This window comes from Biomphalaria glabrata, chromosome 2, assembly GCF_947242115.1.
Source record: "Biomphalaria glabrata chromosome 2, xgBioGlab47.1, whole genome shotgun sequence".
NCBI classification, from domain to species: Eukaryota; Metazoa; Mollusca; class Gastropoda; family Planorbidae; genus Biomphalaria; species Biomphalaria glabrata.
This window is the reverse complement of record NC_074712.1, coordinates 14,114,133-14,135,714: the sequence shown is the minus strand read 5'-3', so window position 1 is coordinate 14,135,714 and position 21,582 is coordinate 14,114,133. Positions and strand designations below refer to the sequence as shown.

The 21,582-nt window shown below is 33.0% G+C and overlaps 2 protein-coding genes across 9 annotated transcripts; one reads left to right on the top strand and one right to left on the bottom strand.

Moving 5' to 3' along the window:
* Positions 1-462: 462 nt before the first annotated feature.
* LOC106078568 (THUMP domain-containing protein 1-like) lies at positions 463-12,734 on the bottom strand. 5 transcript variants are annotated; one of them, XM_056019275.1, is made up of 3 exons: positions 12,661-12,734; positions 2,775-2,987; positions 463-1,621 (listed from the first exon to the last, which is right to left on the bottom strand). In XM_056019275.1, the coding sequence occupies exons 2-3, from the start codon at positions 2,985-2,987 to the stop codon at positions 596-598; spliced, it is 1,239 nt and encodes a 412-aa protein (XP_055875250.1). In that variant the 5' UTR covers positions 12,661-12,734; the 3' UTR covers positions 463-595. The 5 variants fall into 5 exon arrangements, with proteins under 5 accessions (XP_055875250.1, XP_055875248.1, XP_055875249.1 ...); XM_056019273.1 differs by lacking the exon at positions 12,661-12,734 and adding an exon at positions 11,078-11,177; XM_056019274.1 differs by lacking the exon at positions 12,661-12,734 and adding an exon at positions 4,625-4,759.
* Positions 5,079-21,580, top strand: LOC106078623 (glutamic acid-rich protein-like). 4 transcript variants are annotated; one of them, XM_056019251.1, is made up of 5 exons: positions 5,079-5,216; positions 17,540-17,774; positions 18,041-18,772; positions 19,753-20,006; positions 20,604-21,580. In XM_056019251.1, the coding sequence occupies exons 1-5, from the start codon at positions 5,206-5,208 to the stop codon at positions 21,259-21,261; spliced, it is 1,890 nt and encodes a 629-aa protein (XP_055875226.1). In that variant the 5' UTR covers positions 5,079-5,205; the 3' UTR covers positions 21,262-21,580. The 4 variants fall into 4 exon arrangements, with proteins under 4 accessions (XP_055875226.1, XP_055875227.1, XP_013095013.2 ...); XM_056019252.1 differs by lacking the exon at positions 5,079-5,216 and adding an exon at positions 12,589-12,736; XM_013239559.2 differs by lacking the exon at positions 5,079-5,216 and adding an exon at positions 12,718-12,836.
* Positions 21,581-21,582: the final 2 nt, after the last annotated feature.

Below are 21,582 nucleotides of genomic sequence, written 5' to 3'. Positions count from 1 at the left end.
TGAAAAAAGGGAGACAACAAAAAAAAATGATGTCATTGGGTTGAATAATGTGGTTCTCTTAAAAAATTTAATTTTACTATAGGCCTACCGAATGTTCCTGTCTAAATATTCAGTACAAATTTGATTTGTTTTTACATGTTTCGGATGTTCCTTCAGAGTTGAAGATAGTTTACTTCCTAGTCCAAACCTCCCGCAGGACGACGGGGGATGGGAGCGGGCAGGGTTTGAACCGTCGATAAATCCAAACGACAGTCCAGCGCGCAAACCGCACGACCAGGCAGCCATCTTTTGCATTGAATGAAAGGGAAATACAAGTCACACATCCTAACAGTTCTCATATTTGTGATAATCACTACTGGCTGTCTTCATTTTAAACTAACCAGGGTATCAGTGATAACAAAATAAAATTTAAGACTTTGACTATAAGCTATTACATAAAATATTTCTCAGCAAAAATTCAAAAGACTCTTATATTTTGAAGTTTCTAATATAATTTATTTCTTAAAACAACAGGCAGAAAACTAATGTAAAATGTATATATTACATTATTATTTAAGATTCACAGTACCAGTACTCAACTGACCCTATGTTTTGATCAAACTTGGTTTTCTGTACAGTTCATTTTGTCTTCAATAATATTACTAACACTGTTACCATCAAGATCTTTGACATCAATTATACTGGGACTTGATACCTCACTAGAAGCAACAGACTCCTGGGAGGAATAGGTATTTATGGGTTTATCACAACATTTTGGCTCAGTAGATGCATCTTCACAGTTGAAATCCCTAGAAGCAACAAATGACAGTTTATCATTTCCAGTCACCAAAGCATCTTCTTCGCTACCTTTGTCCATCCTTTCAGAGTCAACTACGGTATTACTTTCATTAAGTATTTCTGAGTCTTTTAATAAGACATTGCTCTGTTTGTCATCACCAGGCACCTCTAACCTGAAGCCTTCATCTTCTTCCACTTGATCTTTAACAAAACTTGTCTTGGTGGACTCATCATTTAACGCCCTTGCCCCCTGCTGTAGCTCTTGCAGATTGTACTTCCGTAACCTGGTGTAGTCTGGGGCCACACCTAAACAGCAGATAGTGCATACTATTTCCACAAGGATGGCCACTTGAAAGTCTGACCAAGAGAACTTAACCTGAGGGTTAATGTCAGTGATGACTGACCGAATTGAGGAGATGACCTGATTCTTGCCACAGTTGGTTCCATTATTGTTTCTTGATTTGTAAAGTATTGTGTATGATGATGGAACATTAGAGCTAGTTGAAGAAAATGCTGTCGACAGAACATTTTTGGACAGTTTTTCTATATCATCAATGTTGGCTTTGCATGTGCCCACGATAGGAAGTATGCGGGCTGCAAACCTAGCTTTTTTCAGACCATTTTGAGCAATGTCTTCCATTATTTTCAAAGTGACAAGTACAGGGTCCTCAACTGTAGACTGAATAAAAATACAATTTTTGGCTCGACTTTTCACACTCTGGAATCTTTTTTGTTTGAAATCTGTATTTTTGATTTCGTCAACTTCTTTCTTTAAAGCTTTCTCAATATCCTCCTCCTCTTCTTCTTCTTCACTACAGTCATTAGAAATCTTATCACTTGATGCCTGTAGAACAGAAGCAAAAAGAAAACTTGTTTAATGTAGCCTGGAACAGAATTGTAAAAAAAAAAATAATCAATCAAGGTTTTGCTATTTATTCTTTCTGATCATCTATTTTATAATAATAATAATAATAATCTTTATTGTCCGTATGGAAATTTGTCTTACAATTTGTGCATTACACCAAACAAAAAACATTATAAATATAAGAAACCAAAGTGTACATTCACACCAGACTCACTCATAATTTACATGTGACAAAGTTTATTTCAGATTGTTCTAATTTAATGATTTGATTGCCAGGGGAACAAAAGAGTGTTTGTGTCTGTTTGTCTTTGCCATCGGTGTCTTGTATCTCTTTATTTCGAGGATCTTGTTAGTTTTTTTTATAGATGTTTGTGTCAAACAACTGCCCAAATGGGATTTGTTTTTTGTCAATGATTTTACCAGCAGCATTTAGGATTCTATAAAGTTTATTTTTATTTTTAATGCTCAGATTGCTATACCAGGCAGTGATATTGAAACTTAAAATATTGCAGATGTGAGCGTGATAAAACATAGCCAAGGCCTTTTCACTAACATTAAACGATGACAGTTTTCTTAGTAATCGTAATCTTTGATGCCCTTATTTGCTAATATAATCAGTATTTGCAGTAAAATTTAGTTTATTGTCTAGGATAGTACCAAGGTATTTAAACTGTGTTTCATTTTTAGTTTTCCCAAAATACCAAAGAATATATTAAAGTCATTTTCATGACAAAAAAAATAGGTCATGTTAGTGGCACACTTAAAATATTGTTATGACTCTACATTGCGCACTGTCATTTGGCGCGACATTGTGTACCAGAGGACATGATAGAGAACAGAGGAAGGAAGATGGCCGATGATTAGCGATGTAAACAAGAAGGCCTGAGATGTGTTTCTAAGTTTGGCTCTGGTTGTAGTTTATAATTGATTATTAAACGTTCTGTTTTATATCACTTTCGTTGAGGTTGATTGCTAAGTTATAGAAATATGAAAAATGATATGACATTTAATATTTCAGGCAAATATAGAAAAAATTATTCATAAAAGCAAATAAATGGTGGAAATTGTGTAATTCTATTCATAAAAGCAATTAAATGATAAAAAATTGTGTAATAAATCTAAATTAGCCTACCTGGTCTCTGCCATATATATTGTCTGCATATTCATTAAGGATGTTGTAGGATTCCCTGACAGCTCCACTTTCATTGTGGTTGCACATCACAAGAAAACCTTTTATCCCAGGCTCCAATGTATGGGCTCCTTGCTTTGCTCGCTTGCCAGCATTGGAACATTTCTTATAGTAAGCTTTGCTCCTTTTCTTTCCTTTAGACTCTGTGCCAGACATCTGAAATCAGTTAAAAAATTACATTGATTTTTTAAAGATAAAAATGCATAACATATCTGACTACTTATTCCCCTTGAATATTACTACTATTATAGTACAATTAAAGGAAACTCCGATGGTTTTGACAATTTTTGATATAATATTTTTTTTGAATTACAGATAATGAATATATTATTCTTTTTTTTTTTATTTGCAATAATAACTTAGTAATTGATGTTTTTCCAACGTAATTTTCCTGCGCATCCAAAACAGTCAGACTTTCACTGGGTTTCTATGTAATGTCACAACTACGTTTAATTTAATCTATTGACTTCTGTATAACGGGAGACCATACAGCAAAGATTACATTCTTGTAAAAGAAATATATCTTCGTCTATGCAGTTAGATCTAGGATCTTGTATGCAAAGAAAAAAATGCGTATTAAAAGTAGATTTACATGCTTGACTAACCATGGCAGTGTGTATTTTCTCGCCAGACCACTCAACACACAACAAACACTATCGCTTGGTTTTCTTACTTTTCTTGTCATGACCGACTACACGTAATCTCAACTAGCCTTACACTGACCAGTTTGTTTGAATCAGTCAGACACATGATCTATTTACTTCTTGGAACAGGGAAAGGCTTAGATGAAAATGTTACTTTTTTTCTCTAGTTGGTTATCTAATGCTTTTTAGATCTATTTATACAAGTTTGTTTATATATATATAAACTGTATCATAGATCTGGACTAGGCCATCACTAAGCCTAACAGCTACTGTAAGAATGAAGCGATACGATTGGTTAAATGTAGTTTCTCTTTCAGTATTGTTGAGGGAAGTGATGTATGAACTAGCTTAAAACAAAATCTCAAAGAATCCCGTTTTTTTTTTAGATGTCAAGAATTTACTGACTAATTTATTAAATATAAATTTTTCTAAGCATTTAAATACAAAAATGGTAAAATGTTTACTATTACAGCTTTTCCCGCAGAATTTAAATATGTCAATAGCTCAAATTTGAAAAACCTTCGGAGTTTCCCTTTAATTGGAGAATAGAAAAGGCGTGTGGTCATTGTTCTGGCCACATGAGACCCTCTTTAACCATGGGCCACAGAAACACATGACCTTTACATCATCTGCCCTTTAGACCACATGGTCTGAAAGGGCAACTTTACTTTTTTTTTTTTCATAAAATAAGATAGATAATTTTATTGGTCTAAACAAATGGAAATTCAGTTTGATTGCATTTATCAGCCTCAGCATTACTACTAAATTTACAACAAAAATATCTAGATGCTAATACAAACCACCTAAAACATTCACACACAACCAGGGCTTAATGAATTGGGATTTTGGGTACATCTCTGTGACAATGAATGACCTTAAAACACCCTGAATTAGAAAGGAATAAATGATTTTTTAAAAATCTTTATATTCTAGCATTAATGGAGAGCAACCAACCACTTCATCCATCCTTTTGTAATTGAGGTTTATTGTGTTTTTTTAACTTTGGCACATGAAAATTACAAAATATAGTCTATTGATTTCATTATTTAATAAAACTAATCTTCAAATTTGTGTTTCAAAAGCATTTTTACATAAATTCATTCCTGCGAATTAAGAATTCCTGACGTACATTCTTTCATTTGACATTACCCGAAAGGTTACACATCTCTCTATTCCTAGGTCTAAAACCCTAATTCAACTCTAAGATGATAGAACTTCTCTTCGCAAAGATAGTTTTATACTTTAACACATGAACATACTAATTATAGTCCATTCATTTCATATTTTAATCAAATTAACATTCAAATTGTTTTTTCTAAAGCATTTTTCATACATTCGTTCACTAAAGCTGCAAAGCCGTGTTGAGATATATTCTAATAGTTTCATTCATGAATCGCATAATCTAATAAAAAAGGTCACGCATGCACAGAGCGAAGCCTTCACGCACGTACAGAATGAACTCTATCCAAGATTAGTCTAGATCTAGATTTAGCAAATGTTTTTATTTGAAAAATGAATTTAAGTAGATTCAAAAAGTACTATCCGGTGCACCCCTAATATTCGGTTGGAGCCGGATATTGCAGAATCGTAAAAAATGATATTCGGCCAGAGCCAAATACCTAAATGTCTTGTAAATAGCTTGAGTGTTAAAAAACCCTTTAAGAGCTCTGTAACTAGTGAAGGGGTATAATTTATATATATGCTTGACTGACCATGCCCTGGGAGGGTCAATGTTAAATATGTAAGTATATATTTAAGAAGTTACTAAAGTAAATCTCTCAAAAGTAAAGTGCAATCTGGCTTGTATAGTGGTTGCATGTATGTGTTCATGAATTTCAGACCAACAGCTGATTATCAGGCTTGTAATTTAAAGTCCAAGGAGCACTTCTAGTTCTGTATTCAAGGGCTTAATACTAATAGTAGCTGTTAGTTATTAGTTCGAATCTAAGGCATAGTAGTAGGCGTATTGTTTTAGATAAATCCATTTGCTGCAAACGATATTTATTAACAGCGGGAACATAAATTATACCTATTTATATCTTGAACCTTAGATGTTGTGAAGCATAGATTTAATTGTAGTCTGTAGGCCTATTATTGATATCTATGTTTAGATGTACTGTTATATAGATCTAAGAGCATTAGGAAAACTAACTATAGAAGAAAAAACTCATCCACCAAAAAAAAAATAATAATAATAATAAACTGTGTGTTCGACTGATTGCAACAACCTGGTCAGATAGACATAGTGAGCCTACACATGTAGTCCTAGTGTAGTGTGTATAATTGATGGTGTTGACCATTACACGTTTTATTTTCCTTGGGCATACGCAATAGTGTTGAGTGGTCAGGCAAAAAAGATAACACATTGGCATGGTCAGTCAAGCATATAGATAAATTATACCCCTACACTAGTTACAGAGCTCTTGAAGGGTTTTTTAACACTCCAGCATATTATTTCTTTGTTTGCTAGATCTAATTGCAGTACTATTGTTTAATTTCTTTTATGCAATTTTACTGTAAGATTTTCCGTTATTTATGAAGTCAAAAGAATTGAACAGTGAAATTAGCTTTCTTTCTACAGGTTTTAATACAAGGCTAAAGATACACTTACACAAACATGTACATTTTTATTTTATTTTATTGTGCAAAGAACGTATGTTAGAAACATTAAATTCAAAGAACGTATGTTAGAAACATCTTCCTTAATTATTACTGATTTTATCGTGGTCTCTATGACTGTTACAAAAGGGTGTCAGGTGTGTAAAAAGTCGTCCTGGCCTGATACACAGTGGCTAAGTAAAAAAAATAGTAATAACGAGGAGTTACTTGACTGTCACCAAATTATTCAGAATATCTTTATCAAATCAAGACACTTAACTGCAGGAGTAATATTCACGTTACAAAAAGTAATTTAACCGTAATATTAATTACTGTGTAGTATGCTTTCTTAACACATGTTTTTCCATTCTGGCTTAAAAATGGTCAATGTCTATCAATAAATTGAGTGTCAAGGACCAAATAAATAAAATAAGGAGTAGGGGGTGTTTAGCTCTCCATTTAAAGATAAGTTTGGTTGTGTCTCTAATGCTGATATAGTTTTTTTTCTACAAAATAATTAGTTACTGGCTTACTGGGCTATGAAATCTCGTGGTTTGTGTTTTTTTGCAGCAAAGGGTCATTCGTTTAGGTGTGTAATCTTTAGTCCAGCTTACTAATCGAGATTTATATCCAAGTAACTTGGCACAAGTGATAAGGTGTGGCCTCTAGTCCAGCTATGTAATTCAGATTTTTCTTCAAATAAGCAAACTCTTTGTCAGGTTACCTGTGTAGATGTGTGGCTTGAAGTCAAGCCCCCTAATTAAGATTTTCTACTAAGTAAAGAAACCTAGTTCCTCGTGTGACCTCTAGAGAATGCATACGTCCATCGTATTTGACTTGTGGTCACCTGTCAATCAATGAACTCAATGTGATAGACTAAACAAATAAAAGGGGGTGGGAGTTGTTCATCTATACCTCTGGAAATATACCTGGCTACCAGTGTAGAGGTGTGGCTTATAGTCCAGCCCCCTACTAAAGATTTAATACCCAGTAAACAGACTCAGTTATCTCGAAAGGTGTGACTTCTAGAGAGTGTCAATACGCTGACATTAAACCTACGGCCATCATATTTAACTTGTGGTCACATGTCAATCAATGAATGTGATGGACTAAACAAATAAAAGGGGGTGGGAGTTGTTCATCTCTACCTCTGGAGATATACCCGCACAGCTAGACGTAGTCAAGGAATCTTAACATGTTAACTAACCCACTCAAAGGTCAACACTTAATGAAATAATGTGCCAGCCATTGCTGCTCTGTATGTAAAGCGCATTTATGATGTAAAATTTCATTTATATGTATATTAACACACCTTGTCTTTATAATAAACGATGATTGGTGCATATTTATAAAGGCTCTATTTCTAAGCACATTATTTTGTTTAAATATAAAAATTAATACATTCTACAACAGACATTAATGGAACGAGGTCCACTTTATGCATATTAAATAGGTGTACTTTTTACTATTCTGCCAACTATTCGGCAGTGATATTCGACCGGAGCCAAATATTGTTAAATAGTGAAAAAATGCAGAATGTTCGGAAGAAGCCGGAGCGACTATCCCGTTCACCCCTAATATATATATATATATATATACACACATATGTCCCGCCTGTTTGTGTGATACATTGTAAAAATACACAAAACTATGACTATGCATTTATTTAATCAATTATTGTTACTTGATTTTAGAAATAATAAATATCTTGCCAACATCCCACCCAGAACAGAAACGTCATCAGCTGTGGTATGTCCACAGAAAATGTGATGAATGTAATGAAAGTTATTTCTTAATCAAGTAACAACTTGACTGTCATCCCAAAACCTCAAACAACCATTTATCATTTATTAAAGAACATTACAAATGATTGCTGTTCCATTTTTTTTTTTAATAAGAAACATTTTAGAGATGCCATAATTAGTTCATAATGATAATGAGATAATGATAATGAGTATTCTCTGTTGTGGAAATGTACATTTTAAGTTCCTATGTGTATCTTATAGATACTAATACTAGAGACTAGAGTCATTGTGTGCATATAATATTAGTAAATATTAGGTAATTAAAGTTTTATTCTTTTATTAACTGTGCTTAAAACCTACTCATAAAACAGAGCCGTAAATTACAGTGTAATACACAGGCCTATTTGAAGTATTCAAGTATTTGTATGTTTAGTCTTTAGTAAGTCACTGTAAGTTGGAAGTTATTAAGTACCCGGTAACTTTAATAGAATCTAAATCTAGAATCTAGTAGTCTAGTCCTACTAAGTACAGTAGATTGTGAGTAGCTAGATCTATAGTAACTGACATCAATCGAACACCTTCATGTTAAGGTACTTCTTGAACACCCCACTGTATTTTTAAAAATTCTCCTTTAATTCGATGATTATGACGAAAATAGTCCATTCCTATTGTGCATCGTCCATCTATATTATAAAGTAGAATGTGAGGTGTATGTATGTATGTATGTTACTTGTAGACATCAAAACCGCTTGACCAATCTTGATAAAACTAGGCAGGAATGTTCCTTGGGTACTAACTTAGACCGTAGTGTATGTATTGTAGCCCTAAAACAAACTTAAGACCCTAAAAAAAATAAAGTTGTCCGACTCTATTACAGCTATAGTATTTTACGGATCTAGGCCATGTCTACAATGTTGACATGAGAAAAGATAGAAAGGATTTAGACCTAGATCTAATTTTAAGAAATACACTTTGCGAAGATAGTTTTTTACTTTGACAGATGAAAATACAAAAGAAGATCCATTGATTTCATTATAAAATAAAATTAACCTTCAATTTTGTGTTTCAAAAGCATTTTTTACATAAATTAGTTCCTGATATCTGTGACTACAGATTTCCTGGCGAACATTCTTTCATTAGACAATACCGTAATGAATCGCGTACTAAATATTAATTCGTTTAATTGTTTACTTTATAATCCCATCCCTAGATCTAAAACTAATTCAACTCTAAGATGATAAAACTTCTCTTCCCACAGATAGTTTTATACTTTAACACATAAAAATATTAATTAAAGTCCATTCATTTCATATTTTAATCAAATAAACATTCAAATTTGGTTTTCTAAAGCTACATTCATTTACGAAAGCTGCGAAGCCGAGTTGAGATAGGCCTAGATCTATATTCATTCATGAATCGCGTACTAAAAATTATTTCGTTTAATTGTTCACTTTATAATCCCATTCATTTAACAAAGCTATCGCTCTTTTCGTTTTTAATAGATAAGAATGTATCAACTTCGGGTAAACCGATTTTCGCAAAACTAATTTTATTTTCGTAGCGAAAGAGAAATAACGTGAAAGGATCATTAGCTACGTTTAACATACATCTAAATCCAATCCACTAGATTATTCAAAAGCATTTTTTACATAAATTAGTTCCTGATATCTGTGACTACAGATTTCCTGGCGAACATTCTTTCATTATGCTTTAACACATAAACATACTAATTATTGTCCATTCATTTCATATTTTAATCAAATTAACATTCAAATTTGTTTTTCTAAAGCATTTTTAATACATTCGTTCGCTGTTTGCTAAAGCTGCGTAGCCGTGTTGAGATAGGCCTATATTCATTCATGAAAAAAAGTTAACGCATGCGCAACACAGAATGAACTCTATAAAAGCCAATTTTTAACTCTAGATTAGTGTAGATTTAGATCTATGTCTACCTCAACATCTACTTTATACTTTATACAAATGAACATACAAAATTTAGTCTATTCATCTCAAATTTTAATCAAATATATGTAGGCCTAAAAGCAAATGTTTTAATTTGAAAAAAAAAAATGGATTTAAGCCTATTAGCTATTTTGATTTGATAGCTTCATTCACACTATTTTTACATTGACACATTCGCTTTACTTATTACATTATTATTTCGTTTAATTGTTTACAGTGACTATATCGACAGTAATGCGCAAATAAAGACCTGCGGGTCGCAGGTAACATATGTCTAGTTTCTTTATAAATTAGATATATTTAGTTTTATTTTCACCCAAGACTCAATCCAAGCGCAGATATCAGACAAACACACAACAAAAAAGGGTCAGTGATAGCGCAACACAGAGGTGTAAACCAGGCCATCAACACAGCCCCAAAACATTGTTCAAGTTGTAGTAAGAACAATGTTGAGGGGAAAGGGGGAGGAGCCATCAATCAAGTACCAATGGTCAAGCCGCTAATTAGGTCACAAACACTAAGCGTGATAGATACGTATTATATATAAAGATACCTTGTGTGTGTGTGTGTGTGACAAATACTAAGCGTGCTCTAAAATACGTTTTTTGGTCAACCAGGTGGCTTGGGGAGAGCGGATCTATCTTCATCTATAGGTAACACAGTTCACAAGCTACCATAGCTTTTTATCCTTGCCCTGATCAAAAAAATATCTAGCACTGACTTTTGGGCTGTTACATACACTGAGCATGCTAGATACATAGAGCAGCGCATGTTTTGTTTTTAGATCAACCACGTAAACTGTTGAGTCCTCCAATGGCTTGGGTAGGGCAGGATTATCTATTGGCTACCAAAGCTTATTAGGTTCTCCCCCAAATAAATAATATCTGGATTTATATATCAGTAATACGTTACTGGGCTTAGCACCTTACACTTATAAGTATCGTCAGTTTCTAAGCAGAGATGGGCAATATGGAGCGGCACCTTTGATATGGAACATGTGAAAATGACTAAAAAATGACTAAAAACATAAAAAATGTCCGCGACTGAGCTTAACAGTCAACTTGTTTGATTGATGTCAATTACTCTACTAATTTTACTACAATGTGACTTTAGACTTTACTTTAGAAGTCTAAAGTGACTAAAGTCGTAAAAAAAGTCTAAGACTAAAGTGACTCTGTACAGTCTAGATCTAATTACTCTAATTATGACTATAACTATACTATGGTATCTCAGATTAGTATAATGAATAATACTAATAGTACCACTTGGTGACTTGCATAACAATAACATTCCTCACTTCGATGGGAAGTTAAGTTTTACAGATCTACATCATCTAGATATGTGAAAATCTGTAAGACCAGAAGTAAAAAAATGTCGTCAAATATTGAGTTCCGTTTTTCTTACTTTCTGTTCATAGGCCCTTGATTGAAATCGATTATGATTTTAAATCCATTGAAATCGTTGCTAAAGTGGGTGAATATGGATACATTTTATATTGAGGAACATTTTTTTCATGTGGACTTAAAAAAAAAGTGTATTTTCTTACTTTTTTAAAACTTGAAAGTATACATATTTTTATTTTTACTGATACTCATTTCAGGTTATGTTTTAGAACTTAATTTTTTTTTGTGCTAATATAATATAATAATATATATCTGGCCATATTTCTGCCAAGTTTTATCACGATACCATGCTCGTTTCAATTGTTATCGATTATAATGTTGATGCATAAATTTGCACTGCTCCCTATGGGATTTTTAATTTTTTTGAAAACTAAACTATTTTAACAATAAAATCTTGCATAGGCTAGTAGATATAGCAATTATGTATAGGTCTAAATAGATTTTAAAGAGTTTTTTTGGTCACTTCTATTTTTTTTTTAATTTTAAAGCGCAATTGAAAAAAATTGTTTCAGGCAATTTTGATCCCACTGTTTAAATATTTTGTTAATTTTCTCCCATCACAACGCCGCCATTTTGTCCACACCCCTCAGACATTTCTTGTAGCTCTAGACTCGATAATTTGTTTATTTTATCAATTTTTACATTCTAAACAAGTGAAGTTCATAATTATAAATGAAATCAGATTTGTGAACTAGAAATTTACTTATAATACTAGATCTACTATTAAATTTCTTATTTAATAAGTAGATCTATCGTCTATGAAACTCAATTCCAATTTTTAACTTTTTGAGCCGGGGGGGTCCTCGCCGGCTGAGCCAGCCAGACGCTCTCATCTTCATTGTTCCATGTCAACCAATGTTAGGTCAAAACGCCACCAAAAGAATCATAACTTTATAACTGTTTAACTTACATTCATAATTTATACACCATTGGAAAGTTCTTTCAAAGTATTTTAATAATGTACTAACGAAAAATTGTTTTTTCAAAGATAATTTTTTTATTTCAGAATTTCACATCCCTACGGCCTACCTAAGCCTACATCATCTAGATCTATCTAGTTACTCAGGATTCTAGTAAAGTTAAAGTAGATTACCTTTTAAATTTTTCGATATGAAATCTAATTATAAAGATAATTTAAAGAAATCATCTAGGATCTTGAATAAATCTAGATTGAGACACACTCTCTATCGTCTCTATCAAGATCTTAGGGTCTTAGATCTATAAAATATAAAAAGATATCTAAATCTACTTTAGATTCTACTTTTTGAGAAACTGTGATAAATATCAGTACGTAGACGTAGAGTATAAGATGATAATCTAGATCTAGAATATAATTTATATATCTTATTATCTAGATATAAATCTAGATCTAGACATTTTATTAAAAATTTTCACATTTATTTCTTTTACTGCTTTGAATTGTTTAGAACTGGATTTAGAATACTTTATTATTTAAAAGAAATTAAATAAATCTCACCACAGAACTAAATCTAGATCTAGAATCTAGATCTGATGCGTTGAAATCTTTGCACACGTTTGTGTGAATAGTCACGGTAATTTAAAAAATTCACATTGTAGATATATGTGGTTGTAGATTTATGGAGAATCTTTTTATAATTTCCTAATTTTTATTTTAAGTGGATTAAGAGTCAAGTAATTATATCTAGCATCTATTAGTATCAGTGCTAGATCTACTATGATCTAGATAGATCTAATCATTATCATAATAATCAGACATTATCGATTCTATAAATCTAATCTATCTCAGTATCTGCCTGCTAGCTGCTAGATCTATAGATCTAGATCTAGATCTAGTAGATTCTTATAGATCTAGTTATAGATCCAGAATCTAGATCTATTAGGCACACCGTATTCGGGAACTAGGTCAAATTTTTATTTTATTTTTTTATTTGGGGACGGTTTAACTTACAAAAAAACTGAAAGCAGATTCTTATTCTGCAACTAAAGGACTATAAAAATAGCTGTGATTCTTTGAATTACCAAACATAGTCAAGATTTTATTTTAAAATGAATCAGGTCACTTCATGCTCCTATAATAAACACAGTTTTTGTGCTTTCTCCTTTACTTAGCGCACATTGAGCACCGTTAAGAAACACCACTATGTCCTATGTTATTTAAACACCACTATGTTATTGCTAATAAATTATATCTGTGTTAATTAAAAATTATTTAGATTGTATTAAAAGAAGTAGATTCACTTCTGCAATATGTATTTATAGTATATTGTCTCTCTCTATTTATGTATATATATATATATATATATATAATTTTTATAATATAATAATATATATATATATATATATATATATATTGTTTATAGTTTATTTATTTATATATGCCTACCTATATAATCTATGTGTAGAAACAGACAGAAATAAATCTATATAAATTATAGATCTATAATTTAATTATTATAATTTAATAAAGATGATATTTTCAACTAGGCTACATGTATTCTCTGTCTCTTTCTTTTAATTCCCATCCAAGGACCCTCTTCTTTTCATATTTGGACATTTTGGATGTTCGTTTTGTTACACCTTAACGTCCCCTCCCTCCCATAGATGCTTATAATTCTTTTCATGACTCTCTCCCCCTTCCCTCCACTGCCTGTATGATAGGTTGTGACACTACACGCTTAGTGTATACCTCTCCTCACCACCAGCGCTCGCCTGGCGTGATCACCTGCAGTGGGCATGGTCTCTGGCTTCAAATTAGCAGCCCGCACTTTTTCTTTCATTCATAAATTATATATTCTAGATATCTCGATCTAGGTCACTTTTATTCATTGAAAAAATCATAGATTTATTAATCCCAATAATATTTCTTATTACGATTTTGCCTTGTGCACTATAGGAGAATGTGTTAAATTCATTATTATTGTTGAAACACCTCCTTTTTTAATTTTATTTAACAGCTAACAGTATGAATGTGATTGGAATGTCTTTCTAAAGATGTTTGGAAGCTTATTTTGATATATCCACCAGCCTACGATCAAACAGGCTAATAATATAGCCTTCATCCCTTATATGGGTATGAATTGCCGGGGGAGGTTAAAACAATAGCTTTACATACTTGGTTACAGAGAATCTAAAAAACTGCCATCTGCTTTGGAAAAGCGGAACAAAAATACAGGAACTTATCTAAAATTGGACATGCACTGTCCCGAAACATCGTTTTTAGCTCCAAACATAAAAAAAAAAATAATAATACACAAAAAAGCGATGTGTTTCTTAAAGGAGAATTCTATGAGCTGTTCCTAATATAAGAAGCTACTATAGATCTAATTATAAAAATTATTCACAGACTCGTACTCGTCACTCTTACTCAAGTTACTGTCTTATAGTGTCTTAGTCTTACTCTTACTCTTGTCCTGACTCCTGTCTCACTGCCTGTCTGTGTAGTGTGTGACAGTGTTACTAAGTTACTTTACTAGATCTAGTCTTACTGTTAGTCTTAACTTAACGACTTCGACTTCACGACTTACACTTAAGACTTCTTAAGTCTGTCACTGAGACCTTTGAGTGTCAGTCTGAGTGAGAGTCACTCAAGTATCAGGTCTCACTGGTCTGTCAGCGGTAAACTCATGTAAATTGAAATGGCTTCTAATCATACCTAATGTTACAGGTAGAAATCTAGTTCTAGAGTAAATCTCTAGAAGTGAAGTCATCACATCATGATCATCTTCTACTTCTATGAGTCCTAGATTTGTTAATAAATTACTAATTAAATTTAGAATAATTTAGGTCTAGATCTATTCTATATACTTACTAAATAGTTAGAGTGAGTAACTTATGATGACTTATATCAAACACCCCACCATATTTAGCCATATTAAATATTATTTTTAAAAGTGTCTTTTTTTAATCTTTATAATATAATATTATATAATATATATATGTACTTTATATAAATTTCAATGGTTGATATCTAGATGAATACACCTGTGTATTATGCCTTAGGCAACAAAGACGCATCATGGCACTGTGTACAGTGTGGGTTACCTCAGTTTACATCAGGACTGTTTGATTCCTTTGATTCTGACACTTCTAACCCATACAACATCCTAAACACCATCCCAAACCAAACTCACCAACCACTAGCCAGATCCACTCCTGTTAAACCTAAATCTACTCAAATTAATACAACAGCCTCACTAAACAAACCTACTAAAGAAGTAATACCAGTTGTTAAGAGTAACAAAAAACCTAAAACAAATTAATTCCACTTATCTTATTCATGGCAAACCAGTAACACAGACTAAAAACGCAAAATACCTAGGTGTTATAATAAATGAAAAACTGTCATGGAATCCACATATTGATGAAATTATTAAAAAATCAAACAAAGCATTAGGATTTATTAAAAGAAATTTCTATAAATCAAATAAGAACATAAAACTAAAATGTTATTTAACCTTGGTTAGGCCAATAATAGAATATGCATCCTCCGTTTAGGACCCCTCAACTCAAGAAAACATTAAGAAACTGGAACAGACACAAAATAGAGCAGTGATATTCATAACAAACGAATATTCACATTTGACTAGAGTAACACCTTTAGTAAAATCACTAAATTTAGAAAGCCTTCAGGACAGAAGACTCAAAAGTAAAGTAGCAATTATACATAAAACACTGAACCATAATCTTCAAATCTACAAAAACAGAATTTAATAAAATACTCTGAAAGACAAAAAGATAAAGGTACATTCCTCGTCCCATATGCTAGGACAAATTTGTACAAATACTCCTTCTTCCCTAGTGCTATTAGAGCATGGAATGGTTTGCCTGAGCTAGCCAGGAAAACCTGTGACTTGGCAGAGTTTAAGTCATTGGTTAATATGCATGACTAAATGCATGACGCGTAGGACGTAATCATCTTCTTTTTTGAAGTAACGTCTGTATTATATAAGATAAGAAGATAAGATTAGATTCTAGGCTACGCCTAGAAAGCCCTAGATTCTAAAGAGTAAAGTATCTAGAGATTATTCTAGATCTAGTAAAGTCTATTGAAATTAACCCAATAGCTCCTATTTCCGATTAGGAAAACCCTCCCAGGCCCTAAGCAGAGGGATAACCCCGAATTTAAAAAACCCTAAAAAATATTTTTATTTTGAAAAAATAATCAAATTCAAGATCTAATACATGTAAACAAACAATTGTAAAAAGTAGAACGATACATCTAGTTTAAAAAAAAATATATATATATATATATAATACTTGTATACCATTAAAAAGCTTCAAAATACCTATTTTCCCCGGTTGGGGCTTATACAATGGGGCTATGGGCCTGTTCTTTTGAAAAAATTTTTGGGGGTAGGGGCTATTATGTTGTGATGATTCTCACTATCCAGGCTCTCTGCAAACTGCACTACATGACACAAATAATTGAAAGAACTTGACAACTCAGGGCTCTAAAGTAACATAACATTTTATGTCCAATAAATCACAGCCAATATTGTACAATTGACAGCGCGTAACACTGACTGTAAACATTTTTCAATTCTTGTGCCACTCTATCAAATTGACTGGCCTCTCTGATTCATCCCGAACTTGCACTGGGTTCCACTGTTTATGACTGACCACACACTGGACTCGTTGTGTCAGACTTGATCGTTAGAAAACACCAAGACGTCATCTTGTACTCGCGAGGTGTCTTGATTTTACTCCGCACTGAACCATCCTAATGAGCCGTACAGAACCACACTGCTGAACCAAGTTGTCTATAGTTAACTGTGCTGTAATGAACCATCTTGACTGCGACACTTTCACTCTATTATATAGGATTCCCGCTGGCTTTCCAGTAACCGATGGAACATCACTCTGCCATTCTGGTTGATCACATGGCTACATCTGATGTGACTGGCCTGCGCACTATTCACTTTAAATGTTTCTTAAAACTTTGCCAGTCATCGCTGTTGACCATCTCCACTCATCACGGTTGACCACTCATCTAGCTCTGGTCTGGGGCGCTTTGCGTCAGCTGACAACATATACACTACTACCCCTATTCGCACCACCACGAGTTATAATAATGTTAACTTATTGGGCATAAAAGTCTGTTTTCTACTCACTGATTTTATCCAGAACGTCAAAGTGAAAATTTAAATCTTAAACTGAAAGGGGGAGGATGCGTCTGGGTCCCTAAAACCAAACATAAATCAGTTTTAAAAGTTTCTTTTTCACTAGTGTCCTATAGTCTTTACATTTAGGCTTAGGCTTTATAAGATAGCACAGACCATCCCTCTAGGACTTTGAGAGGAAATAGTGTAATTGGGTGGGGTTTAATATCAACTGTATTTCTTTTAAGCTTGTAATTTTTTTTATATATATTTCAGATTCAATTCAATAGTATCCATTTGTGTATCTGAAAAAGCCATGTTCGGACATCAAAGTTTTGGACAGCAGTCCCCACATGGAGGATGGGACTTGTATGGTGGACCTCAGGAATATATTGAACCAGGGTACCGTGGCTTTTTAATTACAACATTGCCAGGAAAAGAAGAGTTTGCAGTGGATGATACTATCACACTTCTTCGCCAAGCTTCCATCAAAATATACGGAGCTGTTCAGGTAAACAACCAATTTTTTATTTTTTTTAATTTTCCTAAACAATGATTACCTTGCAGAAATAGTTAAGAATATATGTCATACAATTATATTACCTAATTTAAGGAGTTTTATCTTGTTTCTTTTTTATACATCTTTACAGAATTATTTTTCTTGACTTGTATTGTTGAATGAACATTTAGCTTTTAATTAAAATATTTTGTCATAATATGAAATGACTTTTTTTTTTTAATGGTTAATTTATTATTTTTTTTTTATCACCTGTTAAGATTCAATCAAAGAAACTTGCATTAAATCCAAGATATCTAGCAATTGATTTTATGGATCCAGCTAATATAAAACTATGGCCAACCCCTGAGGAAGAAAGAGATAGAGAGGAGGAGGAAGAGGAAGCAAGAGAGAAAGAAAGAGAGGAGAGGGAAAAAGAGAAAGAAAAGGAAAAAGAGAAAGAAAAGGAAAAAGAAAAGAAGGACAAAGAAAAAGGTAATAAGGAAGATAAAGAAAAGAATGATAAAGAAGAAAAAGAAGCCCTGGAAGAGACCTCAGACAAAACATCTGAAATTAAAGAGAATGAAAATAAGACTGAAGAAGAGGAAACTAAGAACGAAGAATCTCAACTGGAGTCTGCTGCGGATAATAATGCCATTGACAACAAAGAAGAAGAAGAAAAAGAGTCTGAAAAACAAAGTGACAGGAAAGAATCTGATCAAGACAGAAGTAAAGATCACAAGTCTGATCAAGCTAAAAAAGAAGCCAGCAAGGATAAGTCTGCTTCAAGTGTCCCAAAGAAGAAGCAGTTTCCTATCATGCGCAGCATTTACAAATTCAAAGCCTATCGCACAGAGACGAGGAATGTGATGTTTATCAAGTCTGATGTTCCTGACCCACTGGCCCTGGCTGAGGCTGCCATGGAGCTGTTGTTGGAACGTAGAAGAGTCTATGAGGATGGTGCATGTCAGTTGCTTCCTGTTATTGGAGTTTGTAACTTTGATCTTGAACAGGTAATTAAAATCTTAAAATGATAAAACAAAAAATTATTTTATTCATCCTCACCAGTATAATTGGATACAAGTAAATTCTCTTTTTCCAGCTTACCACAATAATATTCATGCTTACATTTTGAAAACTAACCTGAAATTTAACAAAATAACCGAATGTACGAATAAAAAAAAATTAGAAGAATTTTTAATAAAAATGTCATACATAAAAAAGAGTATACTGAACACTAATAAATCTTAGCGTCATTAAGAATAAGTGTGACAAAAATGTGCCTTGATCTGATTTTCATTATTTCCAAGAACCAAAACAAAAATAATCTTTCAGAATGTTTTTGTATAAATTCAATCAAAACATTTCAATTATTAAAAAGGACACTTTTGTATTATAAATGAATAACTTAACTCTTAATGTATTTGGAATGTTTTCCTTGCTGGTCGAGGATGTGGAAAACAACCTAGGCACTCCTTCAAGTAAACAACTTGTTGAACTGCTTTCTTCTGATTACTTTCAACTTAGCCAAGAAAAATTTGTGTTTTAAACAAATCTATGAAAGGCTTATCAGTCTAGTAGCCGTTTTGAAAGTCATCCCCAGATATTTCGTTAACCAGCAAACATTTTTGTAAACATTATTTTTTCATTTGTAATTGAAATTCTAGCTTCAAATTGTCACTACATATGTACCATTTACTTCTTAAAGTAGTTGAATAAATAAATTGATGTACATGAACATGCTGGCACACCATCTTATGCAGAAATCATGAGCTGGATTGTTAATATAAGAATTTGATTGTGCAAAGCTCACTGGAAAGACTTCTTGCAATAGCAAATCATTACAAATATAAATAAAATGAGAAATTATAGAAGACTTTATCAGCTTCATAAAAGAGGAATTATTTAAAAAAAACACTTTTTTTTAAATTTCCTGATAGATAAACATTAGAAGCAGTTCTTGGTTTTAATTTGATTTTGTTTTTATTTTCAGTTAGAAGTGATGTCTAAACGTGTGCTTTCTTCCATGTTTACTGCATCTGTTGAACCCAAAAACTTCAGTGTCATGGTCTTAGAAAATCTTGGTGGGCCGAGTACAGAAAACGTGCTGGAAGTTGTTCGCAACACAATCTGGGCACTGAACCCATCAGCTTGGCAGACATCTCCGCTCACTGAGCCAGATATCTTCATACAGATTGACTTAGTTGGCAGCAAGCTGATCATGTGCTGTGTTACCAAATACATGCAGTAAGTTTCCAGGTTCTATCAGTCAAACCAGATGTATTAGTAATGATGATTGCTTAAGTTAAGTTGATTTAGATCTAACCAAGTTCACACTGGTTCAAACTTCAGAAGATAGTCCCTATTCTTATTGCTCAGATAGTTTTCATCTTTAAGACTACATCACAGAATGCAGACTATCATAGGCTTGGCTATTAATGTGATACCAAAGTGATGAACAGCGTGACAACCAAACCGGTCATCTAGGGTTCAGCTTCTGGAAGAGGATGAGATTTTTAAAAATTCAAACTAATGATGTCCCTGAGTCTCAAATAGAATCCTATCATTGTTTGGTAAATGTAAAGATGGCTACACGATACCCTTGTTAATTGGTCACATAATCAAATGAAACTGACACCATCTGCTCCTATGACTAATATAAGAGAACTTAGCAGATTTTTTTTTCACATCTAAAAAGTATGCTGAAAATATAACTCAGACCAACTAAATCCCAGTAGATTTTTTTTTAAGCTCCAATAATAAACATTCAGTTATATTAAATGTCTGATTTTTACATGTCATCTGCATAACATTAAAAAAGTCAACTTCTTTCCGATTTAACAGCTATCGTTACTACAGTCCTAACCTTTTGGTCAAGCAAGGTCGTGGAGAACCAGAGGATGACGATGGCACTTGGCTGACAGCAGCAGAAAGAAAGCAACAAGAGGAGCAAAGGCTGGCAAGAGAAAGGCAGATAGAATTTGAGAGACAGAGGCAAGAAGATCTCAAGAAGGAAAGAGAACGAAGAAGAGCTTTTCTAGAGGAAAGAAGAAAAGCTAAAATGAAAGCCACTGTAGAAGGCAAAAGTCGTAAAAACAGTGGGAGCACATCAGATAAACAGGAAGGGTCCAAAAAGAAGGCAGCTGATGCAGTAACAGAAGATGGAAAAGAAGATTTGCCCCCAAGTAAAAAACCAAAGCTAGATGCAACAGAAGAAAATGAGAATAGTTCCGCTCCTGTTGACAGTGAAGCCAAACCAGAGGATCCAATCCAGACAGTGGTTGAAGAGTCTGCGCCACCAGCTCCAAGTGAAGAGGTGAAAGTTGAAGAAGTGAAAGCTGAAGAAGTGAAAGCTGAAGAAGCGAAAGCTGAAGATGAAACTAAGGACCAAGAAGAGATGGAGGTCACCACTGAAGATACTAAGGAAAAAGAGAAAGAAAAGCCAACTAAAAAGCCGACCACAAGAGGTTCACGCGGTGGTAGATCTAGGTCCAAGAAGTAATTGTTTTTGCATTGTTCTCTCTTAAACATTGTTTTAATTGTTTGTTATTGTTTTTTTATTTTTTGTCCTAGAACTAACATTAACATATGTTGTCATTTTTCACAATGCTAGGAAATGGGTGGATGTATGTTAGAGATTGAGTATTTGATAACATTATTAATTTAACAATGCTTTTTTGTGCTTTGGACATTATCACCACAGATAAGTTTGTCCTAAGTTTTCAAGGATTTTGTCACATTGTATTACATTTCACTTTGAAGAACTTATTGAGCAGATGGTCACTTCTTTGTGTGAAACTCAATTAAAAGAATACACATAAGA

Excerpts from the sequence above, each read along its gene's own strand:
- LOC106078623 (XM_056019251.1), top strand. Across the intron at positions 17,775-18,040 it reads AAATATACGGAGCTGTTCAG|ATTCAATCAAAGAAACTTGC; the intron begins GTAAACAACCAA and ends TCACCTGTTAAG. Across the intron at positions 20,007-20,603 it reads TGTGTTACCAAATACATGCA|CTATCGTTACTACAGTCCTA; the intron begins GTAAGTTTCCAG and ends CCGATTTAACAG.
- LOC106078568 (XM_056019275.1), bottom strand. The coding sequence starts at position 2,987 with ATGTCTGGCACAGAGTCTAAAGGAAAGAAAAGGAGCAAAGCTTACTAT. Across the intron at positions 1,622-2,774 it reads ATATATATGGCAGAGACCAG|GCATCAAGTGATAAGATTTC; the intron begins GTAGGCTAATTT and ends TCTGTTCTACAG.